General features: G+C 52.1%; 1 protein-coding gene across 1 annotated transcript in view; it reads left to right on the top strand.

Moving 5' to 3' along the window:
* The first annotated feature begins 5,001 nt into the window (after positions 1-5,001).
* The window catches only part of Faim2 (Fas apoptotic inhibitory molecule 2), a 33,202-nt gene continuing 20,194 nt past the window's right edge, over positions 5,002-18,009 (top strand). Inside the window, exons 1-6 of the mRNA XM_003475793.5 lie at positions 5,002-5,204; positions 7,888-8,083; positions 10,909-11,012; positions 11,394-11,458; positions 11,887-11,940; positions 17,738-17,788. Of these exons, the coding sequence (XP_003475841.1) occupies positions 5,190-5,204; positions 7,888-8,083; positions 10,909-11,012; positions 11,394-11,458; positions 11,887-11,940; positions 17,738-17,788 (485 nt within the window). The 5' untranslated portion in view covers positions 5,002-5,189. The remainder of the gene's footprint in view (positions 5,205-7,887; positions 8,084-10,908; positions 11,013-11,393; positions 11,459-11,886; positions 11,941-17,737; positions 17,789-18,009) is intronic.

The following is an 18,009-nucleotide window of genomic DNA, read 5'->3' as shown; positions in this document are numbered from 1 at the left end:
ATCGATGCTTGACATGTAGTAGACTCTCAACAAATATTTATCAGGTAAGTGAATTAAGTAATAAATATTCACTTTACAGAAGAGGAGACTGAAGCCCAGAGTGGTTCATGATTTGCTTACGATCACTCATCTTGGATGTGAAAAACCAGAACTAGCCCTAGGTTGATCTGAGTCCAAAGCCTGGATTCTTCACTGTTGAACTCTACCAGGTGTAAAGGATAGGACGGGCACTGAAAAGACCAAGGTACAATCTGTACCTCTAAGGAGCGTCTCATCTGGCGGTCAAGCAGAAATGCACACACAGCAGCACAGGTGACGGTAACCGATCCTGTGACCCACCCAGAAACTGGGCAGGGCACAGAACGACCTGGAGGAAAGAACGACTTCTCAGGGCCTCCTACAGTTGAATGGCTAAGCCTGGACTAAAACATCATGCTTCTGGAAAACTCTGTTTTTTTCCATTCTCCTCTGCAAGGGACCTGAACCAGGCTTATGAAGGAGTAAACTGGCACAGCTGGAGTACGTGGGACACAAGGCTGGGTGTGAGGACCTAGAGACTGTGTCCATGTGCTCAGTCTCCATGCCAGCTCCCAGCAAAACCCCAGCCTGCGGGGCAGAAAGGAAGGGGAGGATGGGGATTCGGTTCACTGTCTTCCCCAGAAACCCTGCAATGGCACAGAAGAGGTCTCAGAACATTGACACTTGCCAAGGCTTGGGCTTCATGTCCTATATTTGGGAAATGATATCTGGGGAGTCACAATGTGTCTTGGAATAAGGAGGATGGAAAAGCAGGAATGGAAACCCCAGCTAAAAAACGTTGGGCTACCGGGCAACGGCTGACCAGAACCGAATCGGTTCTTTCCTATACGGCTGCTGAGGGCAGAGAGAGCCAGGAAGAGCCTACATGAAAAACGGAGAGGTGAGGAAGCAAGGAGCTAGGGGAACACAGGCCTTGAGGCAAAAACAAGCATAAGCAGGAGAGAAGTCAGAGCAGCTGACCTGGATCACCCACCTCGGTGGCCAGCCAGCGGAGAAACCTGCCCCCTGCTCCTCCTCCCTGCCACTGATGTCCTTGTCAGTTCCAGGGGGCAGAGAGTGCTGGGGGTGCCTGGAGAGCGCTCACCTAAAGTCTGAGATTCCTCCCCAACTCCTGCCCTAAGCACGGTCCCGAAAACACTTGTGGGTCCCAGAGCTGCGTTCCAAGGCATTCTTCTCACCTGGGATGGCCCCCCAGCATAGCTCATAACTCTGGGTTAGTCACTACCTCTTTGGCTTTATGCTTTCACATCTAAGAAATGAAAAGTGGTCTCTGTCCACACCTTCAGCCCAATTCCCTCCCTGGTACCAGCCTTAAATGGAGCTGGCTGGCAACTGGAGCAGAACCAGGAGTGGGAGGGGCCTCCACGGTATGAGCCTGAAAGAAAGAAAGAGGAAATGGCCGCGACCCATGACTCTTCCACACCCAGGAAAGCCCTGAAAATATTGATGTTTGGTGTTCAATCTCCCCACTCTCATCTTGACCTGCTTGTTGAAGGTGGTGAGGGGGAATCCCAGAGAGAAAAAAGAACTTGGTTGTGCCCCCTCCTCTGGCTTGGGGAAGGAGAAGGCAGGGCACTTTGGTCACCTACTCAATACAGTGCATAGCACCTCTTTGTGGTCCTGCAAGAGCAGGCTCTGCCAAAAACTGTTCTGAGCTCCAGGAAGCTTAGCCCTCTGTTTATTGACATCTGCAGGTGGGTTCCCCCATCTCCCTGATCTCAGTCATACCCACATAAGCACAACGGTGCACGCGCACGTGCACACACACACACACACACACACACATGATGTTGCCCCAGCTAGCCTCAAACTCACAGTGCTCACAGGTCGTTCTCAGAAGCAGCTGGAATTTGGGATTATAAGATCCTCTGCCCTTTTAAAAGTGACACTAGTCTCACAGGATCTCAATCTCCAAACCGCTATCCCTTCTGACTTCTCTCCCGCTCCTTCCAAAATCCTGTCAATTCTGCCCCAAGGTGTCTGCTTTTACCATCTTTTCTGCCCTGGAATCACTTAGACCATTTGTTAGATATCTGATTCTAAGTGCTGTACGAATCCTAACTCCCTTACTTCCACAGCCCTTGATGTACAAACGAGGAAACTGGGCCACAGAAAAGTTAAGCACCTTGTCCCAGGCTAGGACTTGGGGCCAGGTAGGCTGCTCCAGAGCCTGGAGGCTGAGCCGCCCGCCACAGAGCTGCCAGAAGGTCTGCAGGCTTCCCGATGCACTTTAGCCTCTCCTTTCAGCTCCTGCTACAAGCTGCTCACCGAGGAAAACTTCTTCCTCCTTTATGTAAGAAAAGGCCATAATAACAAAAGTTACAACAAAGTCATGTCATTGTTTGGCTCAAGAAACCTTAAAAATTCCCCCACTTCCTAACATCGTGCATCTCCAGGCTGAGGGGTTCAAGGATGGGATCCTGCAACTTGCCAGTTCTGGGGAACCCTTCACCACTCTCAGCTCCCAGAAGGCACCAATTTCTGTAGCTATCTCCACACTCACGGTACCGCCCACACCCTTCCTACCTGGTGAACGCGGCAGGGCAGAGCCTGCATGGATGACCTCCTTGGACACAGCCTGTGCCTTGATCCCCTTTGAACCACCAAAGCTCCTGCCAGAGTGTGCTGCAGAGACGGCAGGACAAGCATGACAACCGAATGATCACCTGAGGAACTGTGGAAAGAGCTGCTTGATTAGGGTGGAAACTAATTATTCCATTAAACAATGTTTGTGGAATCCTTAGGCTAACACTTAACAATGTTCAGTGTGTTGGGCACTGTGTAAAGCACTGCATCACCATGCAATTCTCACTGCAGGCCTTTGAAGTTGATGCTATCACTATCCTCCATTGTGTGGATAACAGAACTGAGGCTTTGCAAAGGGAAATCAATTGTAATACAGTTTTCAAGCAGGGCAGGTAGGATCTGCCTCTGTGGCCTAGGCTTTGACCACTTCTCCAGAAGACCTGTCTCCAGAGGCAGAGGAATGTTCCACTCTATTCCAGCTTGGCATCATCACTTGCACTGACCATGTCAAAATGTCTGAGGAATGTAAGGATTTTTTGTGATCTACTTGACTCAGGTAAGCATTTATTAACATACTAGGTCTGTGCCAGGATCCAGTGCAAAAGCCCTGAGCTAAAAAAAGGAGCAGCCAAGAGCTCTGCATGGCTGTAGTCCAGTGAATGGGGAAAGAAAGAGCAGGTAGAATTCGCAAACATGAAAATGCCAAAGCCTACAGAAAGTCAGGCTCTACGTAATGCCACATGTCTGGGAAATATTAATAGCTACAATGTATTGAGTGTGTTCCACATGCCTGGCTGGCACTGTACTCAGTGCTGCCAGCACAAAAACTGCTACCAACAGGAACCTTTCCTTATGACGTGGGGACAAACATTCTGTGTGCCATGTAACAGGTGCCACAATACGGTGCTTTGACATTAGCATCTAATCTCGACTCAGAGGCAAGCAAGGAGAAGCTGGTACTCAGACCATCAAGCAAGTGCACCTTGGGATGTCAGACGTGGAGAGGACAGGCAGCCATGGCACAGTTCAAGCAGCAGTTCTGGGGAACGAGACAGCTTGCTGGAAGAAGGGCTTGGCATGCTAGGACTAAGAGTATATCTGGACAGAGAGGCCCAGGCTTAAATGTGCCTGTGAGAAATGGGTTGTGGAATGGGAGATGAAAGGTAAGAAGACGGGGAAACATTTCTGTAACTTCCCTGTTCATTCACTGCCTGGCTTTCTCATTGAGAGATGACACTGAAGTAGAAAGTGGACACACACACACACACACACACACACACACACACACTGCACACCCATGGCCCAGGTCTTGGTTTCTCATTCCACTGTAGGAGACTTAGACCCTGGCTTTTAGTCTGTACTTTAAGGCCTCACCCTGGGACAGCTCAGATATTGCAGTAGGAGAGTCTCCGTTTAATAATACTAGCTCATGCACTGCAGCACTTCCTGGTCTTCCAGATGCTTCTGTTTGATTTATAGGCAACCTGGGAGGACAGAGCCCTCTCATAGCCTCTTTTTCACAGGTGATGCTTAAGCTCAGAGAGGTTAAGGCACTTGCCAAGGTCACACAGCCAGCAGAAGACTAAACTGGGATGGGAGCCCAGTTGTGAGATGGCAAACTCACAGTGACATTGCAGCAATTGCAGGAACTGGGGCTTGGTGATGACTGAGTCCCAAGGACATCGCTGGGAGAGAGGGGAGACTGGGCTCTGGGAGGCGGCTGGCTGGAAATGCGGCCATGGAGGCTGAGTGAGGAGAGCAATTATGGAGAGGCTCTGAAAGGGAACTAGAGGCGTCTCTAGAAAGACCCGGAGTCTTTCTGAGCTAAATGTCCCAACAAGGCTGCAAAAGATGGAAGCTGTATCTCCCCAATCATGTCTCCTTGAGACAAGGGGGTAAGGAAGAGGGGGAAACAGAGAAGTTACAGCAAGTGGGGGTTTATTGCTCCCACTTCACAGTTAAGAAAAGCCGAGGCAGGAAGAGCTGCTATAGGCTACCTGGCTTGCCCAAGACCGTGGGAACTTAGGGTCCCAGGCCTTGTTGGAAGCAGCCGGGCAGACAAGATTTCCAGAGCTTTCCCTCTCTGATTTGAATGATGAAACAGAGGCGAAGAGAGGAGAATTAGGGGTGGAAACAGACATGAAGGCTTTACTCAGATGTGGAGGGGACGAGGCAGAGGTGCGCCTGAATCCTGTCTAGCCCCAGGGTGGTGAGACAGGCCCTGACACCCAGCTCTGGTTACCGCTGGCGGCAGCATCAGCTGGTCGAGTGTCACGGAGTCCCCGTGCCTCCTCCCTCCCCCGCGGACCGGTCCACTTGAGCTGCACCGCAGCACCTCGGTGCCCTATCCTTGGGGAGGGTGGAAGGTACTGGGAAGGGGGAGTGGAGGGGAAGCGGTAGGACGTCCTCCTTGGTCTTGCGAATCCTCAGCCTGGGGCTGCGCCTCCGGGTCCCCAACTCGCGCCCCCCTCCCCCGCGCGTGAATGGTACGCTCCGGTCCGCACGGCCCGGCTGCAGTGGATGTTGCTAGAGCCCACGCGGAGGAAGGAAGAGACGCAGGCAGGCTGCGGTGACCCAAGCAGCCGCCCCTGCCACAGGGACCCCTTCTCCGGGAGACCGGCATCATGACCCAAGGAAAGGTACCAGCATCTCCCCCGCCTGCACCATCCTGCATCCTCTGGGCTCCCTCTCTACCTGGACCTCTCTAAGCATCCCCCCTGGCTCTAATGCAAAGGTCCTCTGTGGTTCTTGCTGAAGTCATAGGATCAGAACCTCTCCCAACCCCAGGTTCTCCTCCTCTCCCATCTGCCTTCCACCCGTGCTTTGGCATCACAAGACTCTTCCCAGGTGCCCAAACCCTCAAAAGGAGCTAGTCTGGTTGTGCTGTGTGACTGTACGTGTGTGCTTATGTGCATGTCAGGGTGAGCCTTGATACCTATGGGCATCCCTCCAGTGCCAGACCATCTGCTTTATGGCATCCTTCACACCCTCCACAGAGTACCACCCCACCCCAGCTCCCTGTCATTATTCCACATCTGGATGTTGATGCATCCCCTATGGTTTACGGGTTACTATGGCAACCCTGTTTCAGGATGCTCAGATTTTTTTGTTTTTTAATTTGAGCAGGCATGGAACTATATGAAAACATATTTGCTATTTTTCCAGTTTTAGGCCTAAATTCAAGTGAGGGGGGCTGGGCAAGTTATGTAACATCAACAGCCTGTGGAATTACACAACTGCTAGGGCCCAGGGCAAAGAAGGAGGGTCTTCTGGCCCTCTTTTGACAGTGTTAAGGATTGGGCAGAGAAACAGGAAAGGCCCTCCCCACACACCCCTTCTTTCCTCTGAAATGGGTCTCAAAGCCTGTGACATCCCTGCTGGGCCTTCAGACTGTCTTCTCCCTGTTTTTAAGCTCTTTGGCCCTCAAAATGACATCATCAGGTACTATCACTTCCTGCCTTTGGTCAAAAATCACTTGGGAATATCAGATGTGTTTGGGGGCCAGATAGGCCCCAGAAAGTTCTGGAGGCTTCATGGGAGGGTGAGGAGGAGGAGGGGTTGAGGTGAGTTTTCCTCCAGTCTGTGTTGAAGAAGAGAAATGGAAGAGACCCGTTTCCACAGGCGCGGCTCCCTGTCCCTCCCCTGAGAGGGCTGGGGGTGTTGAGTGCAGTGTAAAGGAAGGGCCACTCCACCACATCACCATCCCGTGAGCCTCCCTTTCTCATTTCACCCACACCCCGCCAGGAAGTGCCCTGGCCTCTGCTACTGCCATGGGGTGAACATGCTCCCCTGCCTTGTGGCCCCTCCTCTCCAGCTCACCCCAGGCTTTCTGGAGGGTAGTGTAAGACTCCGGTCCAGTGGTCCATGAGCCTGGTAGGAACCGGAGGTCTTTGATGCTCACCCTCTCTGGAGACTCTGAGCAGGAGTCCTGCAGCCTCCCTCAGCAGCAGCTTTGATGGGAGCATTTTGGAGTCAGACCTAAATGCCACTTTCTGAGCCCTGTTCTTTTGCTGCTGTCTCTGTTTTCACAACCCCCTCCATGCCACACTCTCCTTCTCTGGCTTCATCGTTAGACCTACAACTCACACATTCCCCTGCCAAAGGTATACTGTGTGCATGGCAGGGTAGAACTTCTTGAGTGTAAACAGACTTCTCAACCTACATTGCCCTCTGGCTGCAGTTCCCTCATCTGTTTAACATGGAAAGGGGCCACACTGTTGCTTCCGGAGGTCCCTTCCAGCAGTGGCATCTGGTGGTGCTGTCTCAGTTTGGGGGAGAGGCTGAAGGTCAGAATGGAATCTTAGAGGGAGACCTTCTGCCTATCTTTCCCCTGCAGTCCCTTTCCTCTTTCCCCTTTTTGTCCTCCTCCTCCTTTTCTGTTACCCATCTTTCTCCTTCCTAGCCCCTCAGGACCCTGTGACTTCAGATGAGTCTTTAGTTCCCTCGACTGATTAATTAATTAAATTTATTTTTTGAGGCAGGGTTTCACTGTGTAGCTCAGGCTGATCTTGAATTCACTATATAGCCTGGGCTGGCCTTGAACTCATGGTGATTCCCCTGCCTCAGCCTCCTGAATGCTGGGATTACAGGTATGCCCCACCATCTGAGCAGTTCCTCCACTTTAAAATAAGAATCAAAGAAGTCTACTAGCCAGGCCTTTCTTTGAATGCCAGGGAAATAATGGAACCACAGTGATCCATACCCTGCCATGTGGTCAGTAGTCACCAGTGGCGGGCACTGCTAAAAATCTTCTCCTTCCTCATTTCGTATCCCAGCTCCAGCGTGTGGCCCTGCCAGCCTGACCTTCCTGGAACTCAGTTCTGGTCTCAATAAAATAGGAACTTTTGTTTGTTTTGTTTTTTGTTTTGCATGCTGGGGTTTGAACCTCGAGCCTTTGCCCCAAGCTACATCTCCAGCTTTTTTTTCTTTTCTTTTTTTTAACCAGGGTCTCTAAAAGGCACTGATTCCCCAGGTTGGGCTTGAACTTCCAATCTTCCTACCTCAGCCTCTGCTGAGTGCTGGAATTACAAGTATGCCTCAGGCTGCCCAGCCTTTGTTTTGTTTTTTGAGACACTTCTCACTTTGTAACTAACCCAGGCTGCCCTCAAACTTGCAGTCCTCCTGCCTCAGCGTCCTGAGTGCTTGGCTTTTAAACATCCACGGTCACACCCAATTTGAAATAGGAGCATTCTTGTAGGGATTCCTGCTCTTCCTATGTAAAAACGTACCCAGGAAGGTTCCAGGAATTGAGGGGCTGACCAGGAGAGGTTGGAAGGCTCTCTTTCCCTGGTGATCATCTCTCTCTCTGCCTTTGTTCTGCAGCTCTCCGTGGCTAACAAGGCTCCTGGGACCGAGGGGCAGCAGCAGGCGAATGCTGAGAAGAAGGAGACTGTGGCAGTGCCCTCGGCCCCACCCTCTTATGAGGAAGCCACCTCGGGAGAGGGGTTAAAGGCAGGAGCCTTCCCTCCGGTCCCCACAGCTGTGCCTCTCCACCCGAGCTGGGCCTATGTGGACCCTAGTAAGTTTCTCAGCTCCTGGAGGCTGGGGCGTCAGGGAAAGCAGTGGCTCAGATGAAAAACCTCAGTAGGAGGAAGCTGCCCGGTGCAAGCCCTGGTTGCTGTGTGAAGCTGTGTGACTGAAAGCTTAGGATTTGGAGAACAGTTCTAAGTTTACTGTAGTCAAGGTACTTTCAGATAGGGAAGAAGGAAATTTGTTTTTCAAGTCACAGGTTGAATAAGTAAAGGCGACAGTTGAGCAACAAAAACTAAGATCCAGTCTAGAAAGGCCCTCTTGGAAGAGAGAGATGCAGAGGCTCAGAAGAGATCAGAGTGGTCAGAAAAGGGCAAGGTGAGGCTGCAGCTGGCCGTGACCTGGGCCACATGCCCTGTGATGTGGGTGCAGCTTTTGCACACTGCACTACTCTGAAGCCAACGCAGCGAGGCAGCCTGGTGGAGGCCCCAGAGCTGTTGGAGGCCAGGGATATGAGGCTTCACCTTACCACTCATTCTTCTTGTCCCCTGCCCTTTCCCCCACCTTCACAGTGGGGAGGAGGGCATGATGTGGAGAGGTGTGTGGGGACCACCCTCAGCGTCTGTCTCTGGCAGCCAGGGAGAGCTTCAGACAGGGAGCTCATGGGTAGATGCCAGCTCCTGCCTTTGAGGATCCAGCCAGCGGGAGATCCACTCCTCGGCTGACCAGCCCGTGGCAGCTTTGCCTCAGGACTGGGAACCAAAGCTTCCCCAAGGCTGTGAGAAGGGCCCCTCTTAGCTGGGTGTGGTAGTGCATAACTGTAATCCCAGAACTCAGGAGGCCAAGTCAGGAGGAGCACTAGGAGTTCAAGGCCAGCCTTAAGGACAGAGAGAGACCTTGTCTCAAAAAACAAAACAAAACAGTCCCCTCTTAAATTCTGCTCAGCCCCTTTTAGTGTCCCTCAGCAGCTCTCCCTTCCCCAACTTTGCCCTGCCTACAGAATTCTAGAATGGAATCCAAGGACAATAGCCCAGACATAGCCCCTGTTCACAGAGAGTGGTCACGATGGTCCGTGCCTCCCACCACAAACCCCCTCGGCCTCAGCCTAAATCCGGTGTAACCTACTGGAATGTTCCTACAGGTCTGGTATTTTCAGAGCCTTTCTCCCTCAGTGTGGTGTGAACAGTGGGGTTCATGGGGAAGTAGGCAGCAGTTGAGGGAGATGTGAAGGAAAGGCAAGCATCCTTGGGGCCCCAGGACCCTCCTCATTTCTCACCTATCCATTGCAGGAATGGGCTGATTTCCTTTAAGGAATATTTTCCAAGGGGTCATTGAGGCAGGAAGACTGCTTCTTTTAGTCAGCATGTGACACACTTTAAAATAAGTGCATGGGGCTGGGGATTTAGCTCTGCGGCATAAGCACCTGCCTTGCAAGCAGGCTGTCGTGAGTTCGATCCCCGGTACCGATAAAAAGAAAAAATAGAATAAAATAAAATAAGTGCATGCCAGGCCGTGTCTGGCTCCAAGTTCACTTCACCGGCCTCAGAGAGCTGCCCGGATCTCTGCCCTCCCAGGGCTGACCGTGGACAGTGAGCAGATGTCTACCACAGTGATACCACAGGCTCGGTGTTGAAGGCCTGGGCAGCTCGCCTATCACCAGCCAGGCAGGGAAGGCTTCCTGGGGGGAGAGTCGCCCACACTGAGTCCTGAAGGATGCCATGAGTGAGCCTGGTGAAAAGGCAGAGAAAAGAGTGTTCAAGACCAAAAGAATAGGCTGCCCAGGGGTCCTGAGACAAGAGAGCACATGGCTCGAAAAAATGCACCCAGCCCGAGGACAGTGGGAGGGAGGAATGTGCAGGGCGACTGAAGTGCTCTGCTCACAGAGGTTGCGGGGGCTTTCAGGAACTTGAAGCTTTCAGGAACCTGGAGCTCAAAGCATGGCAGGGTGGTCACCTGTGAAGACCAAAACAAGCTGTGGAGGAGTGTGGTGGGGTGTGGAGGCTGGTGGGGAGAGTGGAGTTGAACAGAGTGCACACGTTTGAAGACTTGGAAGTGGCCTGAAAAGGACACGAGGGATGGGAGTATAGTCCCCACCAGGAACAGAGCACATAAGCTCCCATGGGAGCTTATGGGAATCCAGACTCATCAGAAGGGACGCAGAGAAGCCTGGGGTCTTACTCAAAGTCACACCACTCTTGGAAGATGGATCCTCTGTTTGTAGGATCTATTCATCCGTGATCTTCCAAAAGCCTGAGTTCTGGGATGAGTCTCTGGATCTTTGTCCCCACCCCTAATTCTCATCCTGGTCTGGCTTTATTTTCCCTCCCAGGCCCTGCCTGGCCCTGGTTTCCAGCTCTAGCCTGCGGTCTGGCACATGCACCCAGTCTCTAACTCCCACACCAAGGCCCTCCGAGCAAGCCAGGGTCAGGACCCTTGACCCTACGTGTCCTAAGTGGCCTAGAGAGTGACTGTCCCCAGTGCAGTGGCAGTATCATGGCCAGTGAAGTTTACCTAAGGTGTGATTGTTGCTAATTGGGAATGGTTTACTTTCCTGATCATCAGCCACAAGGGAGCTGAATGTTCAGGGAGAGGAAGGGGGACACAAGATAGAAAGCCACATTTGACTTCCAAAGCTCCTGCCAGGGTAGCAAGAAATGGAAGAGAAATGACAGCTCATCTCCAGGACCCAGAGCAAGAAAAGCAAGATGTGACCAGGGAGAGAGACCTAGGGGTGGTCTGGGGTATTTTACAAAGAGACTGGAAAGAAACATTTCAGTGGATCCAGCTTGACAAGAAGGCAGCTGTGAGCAGGTAGCTGTGAGGCTTATTTCTAGGCACGAGGAGCCCTCACACCACCCACCTATGTCCACCCAGGCGGCAGCTCCTCCTATGACAACCGTTTCCCCACTGGACACCATGAACTTTTCACCACCTACAGTTGGGATGACCAGAAAGTTCGCCGGGTTTTCATCAGAAAGGTAATTGCCTCTCCCTGATTCTCCAGTAGTGAGAGCTCAGTGGAGAAGCCCTTCAAAAAGCCCCTCATCCTGCCTTGTGTCTTAGACGCCAGCAGACGCCATTGTCTCCTTCTCTAGTGACCCTAATGATAGCTCCTATGGGGAAGTGTTGCATAGATTTCACTAGGTCCCATTGCACTCTCCTCTGGGTACCATGTGGCTGTTCCTCCCTTAGCTCTGGGGCCCCCTTGCTTTCCTTTATACTTGTCCTGGGTTAGTTCCAATGTCCCCTAAGGAGGGTGGAGCATCCAAGAAGTAGGTCTGGAGAGTTGAATGGGTTCCTGGGATCTGGGGTCTCCCTGAGCCTTGCTGAGACTGAGCCTACCTGGCCTCTCTTGCCAGGTCTACACTATCCTGCTTATCCAGCTGCTGGTGACCTTGGGTATCGTGGCTCTCTTTACCTTCTGGTGAGTTGGTGATACAGACTGGTACCTTTCAGGGGTAGCCATGGCCAGGTCCCCTGGAAAGACAGGTGGGGAGCACTTCTCTTTGTGCTGGGGAAGAACCTTAAGAGTATATAATGTAGCCCAGGAATAATGCTGGGCATAGTGGTGCATGCCTGTAATCCTTGCATTCTGAACAGCTGAGCATTCAAGTCCCCATCCAGGGTAGCACGGACTTGGCATGCTCGGTCCTGCTTTTTTTTTCCAATCTACCAGCCACATCCCCACTTCCACTTCAGGCAACCCCAGGTCTCAGGCAGGGACTGGAGCTGGACCTCCCAGAGCCTCCAGGGCTGTAACCTTCCTGCCTCACAAGTCCTATGGGCAGGGATGTTGAACCAGAAATAGAGACCTTGAGTAAATTCTGATATCTGTCTCTCCCTTCTCTGCAGTGACCCTGTGAAGAACTATGTCCAAGCCAACCCAGCCTGGTACTGGGCATCCTAGTGAGTATACCCCAGCCTTACATCTTTCCGAGAGGAAGGCCAGTGACAGGCAGAGGGAATCTCTGCCCTGCTGACAGATCCACACCTAGGGAACTGACCTCACACACTACCACCCCTGCCTTGTTCTACTGGTTTCAGAGCAGAGCAAGAGCCTTTCTGGCCTGTTGTGATCTATTAGGATGGATGGGAGATGGAGGAGGTCCTGGCTCCTACACAAGCTGGGAGGGGTGGGGCTGAGGCCATGGCTGGAGAGACCCCTAAGGGGGAGAGGGCTGGAACACCTCATCCCACACTAATAATAATGTTGCTACTCTTATTAGCACCATTGTTATTACTGCTTATGAAATTATTAATCATAATAACTGCCACTTAAAGAGTGCCTAGTAAGGGCTGGGCATTACTCTATGTATTTGGTGTATAGTATTGCAGTGGATCCCCAAATCTACTGGTATGATTGTTTCACAGAACTAAGGCTTTGAGAGCTTGAGTAATTTTCCCAAGATCACACAACGAGTCAGTGGAGCAACTGGGATTCAACTAGGATTCAGGTCAAGGCTTGTGCACCTAATCCCTCTGCTTGGCAGTCTCCCTTCAGCCTCAAGCCTCTTGGCTCTTGCTGGTCCTATACACTTTAAGTACTAAGGCAGGCAACTTGGGAGAAGAGGTTTGAAGTTGTAGGTAGGCAATACTGATCCTCCTGTCTGGAAAACTAATAAATCTGGATAATTCCAGGCCTGAACCACCCTGGAGCTCAGAGATGAACTGTTTTCCCCAGAGACTCCCTCAGCACCGACTGCTAGCCCAGCACTATAGTTGGTGTCCTGCAGGGCAAGGGAGTGGGGCAGTCAGCAAAGATGCAGCATTGAGGAGAGGGGAAGGTGTGGGCTCAGGCACAGGGCACTCAGCCCACAGAGGGGTAGACTTCAAAGGAGGGGCCCCCAGAGAAATGGCTTGAAGCAAAAGTACAGGAATGCAAAGACTTGTGATTCATTTGATGATGAAGGAAGGGACTAGCAGAGAGCTGGAAGGACATCTCAGAGCGCAGATGGTTGAGGTTCTAACCACCAGCTGTGGAGCTTGCACATTACACCTATTCTGGATAGCAGGCTCCTGAATAGAGATCTAGTGGAGACGTAGACTCAGCCCAAAGCCTCTGTGGACTATCCCGAGCGCAGAGCACTCAGGGTTGGGCTCAGAGTCAGCATGAGCCAGCCAAAAGCCGTCAGCAGACTCGGCCTCTGGGGCTTGTAGGAGCTACAGAGCTGCCTCTTCAAACTGGGGTCGAGGGGAAGAAATGTACGTACCCAGGGTCTCTTCTAGGGCATGGGACAGAGGCCCTGTCTGCAGACCTGGCAGATAGATGTGTCTTGGGAAGCTGGATGGCACAATATAGTAAAGGTAATGAGGCCCCAGGGACTGCCACCCTGGCCAGGCCACCTGGTGGGTTGGCATGGCTCCCGTCACGTCACCACTGCTTGGCAGCCTCGGGCCCCCTGAGAACTCAGAGCTGGAGTCCACAGGCCCCTCTTTTGGCCTTCTGTGAGTGTGACTGTGAGATTCCATGCCTGAGCATGGGGATATAGCCTGAAAGTGGGGCAGGGTACACACAGTTGGGTGTGTGCTGTGGAGGCAGGGAGGCTGGGAGAATCAGGGCTCTGAATGGGGAGCTTTGGGGCTCCAGGCTGAAAGCAGAAAGAGAGCTGTGCTGTGTGGTTTCAGGGTGGGTGCAGGTGGAGAAAAGTCAGAATGAGGCATGGACTGTGCACTTGGGATGCTGGCCTTTTCCTGCAGAAAGCCCGCCTAGGCTTATGCCCTGTGGCCTCTTTGCTCCTCCGTTCTCCCCATCCTGTCTGAGGCCGCTTCTAAGTGGGTTTCACCTCCCCTAAATACCAAACTTTCCCTGCTGTCTCCAAACTCTTCCACCTGTCTCTTTCTTTTAGAATGGTAATAGCAGCAATGAGACTAAAACTGCTCTCTTTCTATGTGCTGTGGTGCTGTGGTAGGTGCTCTCCATATACTTTTCATTGGTCCTTTTGCAAGTACCTGCCAAGTAGGTACTATTGGTATTCCCATCTGCAGGAATTTAGCTCAGCAGCATAAGCACCTTCTTTATGCTTTGATCCCTAGTACCAAAAAAATATTATTCCCATTCTACAGATGAGGAAATTGAGATTGAGAGAAGTTACTGTTTCCTGAACAGCACAGCCAAGATACAACCCAGATCCTTCTGCATAACAAAAACTCTGTACTATGCGGCCCACAGGTGTCATTTGGGTGTGAGCAGGATAAGTTGGGGAAAGGCATTGGGTTTGGTCACTGATCTTTACCTGAGCCTTACTCCCTGCTCTGACACTCTGAACAGCTCATCATCCTAGGCCTTGGGGCTCCAGCCCTGAGGTACAAATCAATCATTCTCTTACCCTCCTCTAACTCAGTCTCTGTCCCCAAGATCCTACCCCTCCTACCCACAGCTCTAGCTTTCTCAAGGTCCCAGTTGGCTTCCTGGTTCCCTCCACAGGTTGTCACCTTATTGTCTAATTGCTCCCACTGAGCCACGGTGTCTGCGGCACAGCCACAGGGGGAGGGTGCTGAGCTGGGGTGGAGGTGGGCTGCCCATCCAGCAGCTTCCAATTGCAATAATAGCAGCTCCTGTGGAGGAGGAGCCCAAACCCACACCAAGCCCAGCCCGTGGCAAACTGAGTACATAGCCTATGTGTTCTCATTTGGCTTCAAGCAGCCCAGTGGGTTGGAACCAGGATTCCTGTTTTACAAAGAAGGGAATTGGCTATTAAATAACTCATGCAATAAATATTACAGAAATAGTGACAGACCTGGGATGTGAGTGCCGACATCAGGCTCCAAAGCTGCACTATAGTCCCTGGATTCTGGGTCCCTGTCCCTCTGACTTCCTCCTGATGCCTTGTCTTGAGGAGATAGGAACCAGAGAGAAAACGAGGTGGGGCCCCTGCCCTCAGGAAGCCTACACTCTGGTCAAGGTGACAGGCCCCACACCACGTAGTCACACAGACAGGGCACTATTATTATCATTGTTGTTCAAGTGACTGGCCAATGACTCAAGTAAGACCAAAAGAGCAGATGCTGGGATGTTTCTCAATTGAGGCAGGACAGTTCTGTCCCACAGTTTTGGCTCCTGGTCCCAGCTATTGGCAGAACCTCCAATAGCTCTAGCGGAGAGCCACTGAAGAATTAGAAAGGGATCCAGGTGTGGTGGTGGTGCATTTAGGAGGCTGAGGCAAGAGGATCATCATGCATTTAAGGTTGGTCTGAAATAACATATTAAGATCTTGAAAAACAAAACAAAGTAAAAACAAAGAATTGGAAAGGGTTAACATGGGGCCTGGTCACTGGACCCGTAGGCTTATATGGACTCTTGCATTGCTTATTGTTTGTTTGTTTGCTTTTTCATTTTCATTTTCATTTCATCCAGTAATATGAAAAGAGCACCTACCAAGTATCAGGCATCAGGTTATGTGATGGGAATGCAAAAGGAATAAGCTGCGTCTGGCTGGGATGTCAGGCAAATTGACTTTGGCAGAATGGGAGTGCAGGCTCGGGTAAGATTTACCTGGGGTACACTGAGGATGCCATCTGCAAGAGGGAGCCCCAGATGTCCTTGCCAGTCAGTTTTCCAGCAAAAGCAGTGTGGCAAGCAGGTTGGGAGGGTGAGAGAGGATTGTGATGGGAAGGGCAGAGGGAAGGCGGAGTATAGTACAGGCAGCCTGGAGAGGTGCGAGGGTTGGACGGGGCTGGCACTGCAGGTGTCTGGGCATTTTAGACGGGAGAGTCCCATGACTGGATATGGCTGTAGCTTCGGAGGTGGAAGGTAAGGTTGGAGGCAGGAGGACCAGATGGACTCCTGGCTCAGACCAGCCAGAGAGAGAAGAGAGGTGGCCAGACCTCAAAGGGTGGTGGTAGGAATGGAAGGAAGAGTGTAGTTTTGAGAGCTGGCTGAGTGGGAGGATAAACAGATGCAGGTGATTAATCAGGCGTGGCAGGGAAGAAGTCAGTGATGCTGCTGAGGCTCCTGGGAGCTTACTGGGTGGATGCATGGTGGCCTCTGCAGCCATCGATGCAGGAGAAGGAGTAGAAAGCATGGGAGCTCACCTCCACCCTGTGGAGTTCAACACGTTTCTGAAGAGCCACATCTGCCTAGTAGGCAGCTGAATGTTTCAGAGGTTGAGAACATACGAGTGCTGGAATGTTTCTCAATTGAGATACAAGTGTGGGGCGTGAGTCCTGTGAGTAAACCAGCACACTTAGGGGGAGGGTGAAGGGACCAGGCATAGCCAGAGACCCCCTAGGGCAGAAAGCAGTGCCCAGGGAAGAAGGAGGGGTTCCAAAAGTATGTCTTTGTGGAACCCAGGAAAAAACAAGAATGATCAGATGTTGACAAGTGAGTGTCATCTGCTGTGTTGACAAGGTCATCTGCTGTGGCAAAGCCAGCTCTCCCTCCCTAAGTGGGACTGAGACAGGCTTGTCGGATGGGGAGATGGAGCACAGAGCACCCTGAATGGAGACCACATGTTCTCAAAGCTTGGTTTCGAGGGCAGAGAGTGGCCATCACTAGACTTGGAGAAGATGTTGAATGAAGATGGTGAACGGCTGAGGAGATTTCTGTGGGGAGAGTGAGGCCAACAGGAAGGGGAAGGGAGGTCATCAGGTGATCGAGGGCATGAGACCAGAGCCCAGGCTGAACAGGAGAGATAGGGGAGGCCATAGCATCCTGTGAGGTGTGCAGGTGGCTGGCAGCGAGCTAAAGGAGCCCCATCTCATTGTGTCTTTCTGGGACATATCAGGCAGATTGGGCTGCAGAGTGAGGCCTGGGGGAGCAGGAGGAAGTTTGGAATTGCTGCCATGGAGGGTGAGGGTGAGGATGGAGGAAGAAGGAAGGGATGGCAGTGCCACGATGAAGGCCCACTAGGCAGTGGCAGAATCCTCAGGTCCTCAGCCCTCACCGCCCACTGCCCAGACCAGCTCCTGCCTCCCTTGATCCCCAGAAACACTCAGGGCTCAAGCATTGTCTCTGGATTGCCTCTGAGCTCCCTGCTGCCTCCCACTGGGCGCAGCCACCCAATCGATCCAGAAACTCATTCACAGGTGTCACTTCCTGCTTATGCGGGACAGCCACAGGCCGTGCTGTGCTGAGCTTACACCCTGTGAGACAGATGAGCAATAACTACAGAGACGTTACAGCTGATGCTGGGGGTGACGGCTGCCAGACAGTGTGGGTTCGTGGCTGCAGGTGAGCTTCCTGAAGCCAGAGTACCTGGGTTCCCATCCTGTTTCTTCAACATGGTAATCGTGCGAACTTGGATGACCTGGAACCTGATGGGCACACAGGCATGACCTTGTGCCTCAGCAGAAAAGTAAAGAGCATACTTCATGGAGGAGATAAGAGAATGACTTTAGTTAATATTTGTAAAGCATGTTTAAAAGTCTGCCAAGCACATACCACAGAAAATACTGTAGATGAGCTTTTTAAATACCATGGTGAGGAATGGGAGGTCACTTTGGGTAGGCTGCTCGGGAACAGCTGCCCCATAGCACCCAAGACTCAATCGTACTGGAAGCAGACTCAACAGATCCCCCCCTTCTCTCTTCTGGAATTGATCCACCGCCCTGCCCCTGCCAGGTTCTGGGATGACCAGGGCCTTCTCCCTGCCATCCATTCTTTGTGGCACCTGTGAGCAGTTGTGGCAGAGAATGGAAAGAGCAAGACACTGGGTGGGGGGCCTCAGGAGGGCCTTGCTGACGTACCCTTCACTGTCTCTCACAGTGCTGTGTTCTTTGCCACCTACCTGACTCTGGCTTGCTGTTCTGGACCCAGGTACGATAATGGCTTGAGGAGCAACTTGTGAGGGTGTAAGCAGGACCTTGACTGCCCTGGCCCCAGCCCTTCCTGCCTCCCAATGCTCTGCACCCCTGAGAGGCATCCAGTCCGCTGTCGAGCAGGCCTATCCCTCCCTCCTGCCTTGGCACTACTGAGGTTGCGGGAGGGCAGACAGATGAGGCCTGTGGGGATTTGGCTGAAGGAAGAGGCCCCTAGGA

The sequence above is a fragment of the Cavia porcellus genome, unplaced genomic scaffold (genome assembly GCF_034190915.1).
Source record: "Cavia porcellus strain 051 isolate PalLab524CR breed Dunkin Hartley unplaced genomic scaffold, mCavPor4.1 scaffold_8, whole genome shotgun sequence".
NCBI classification, from domain to species: Eukaryota; Metazoa; Chordata; class Mammalia; order Rodentia; family Caviidae; genus Cavia; species Cavia porcellus.
This window is presented reverse-complemented; position numbering and strand designations above follow the sequence as displayed.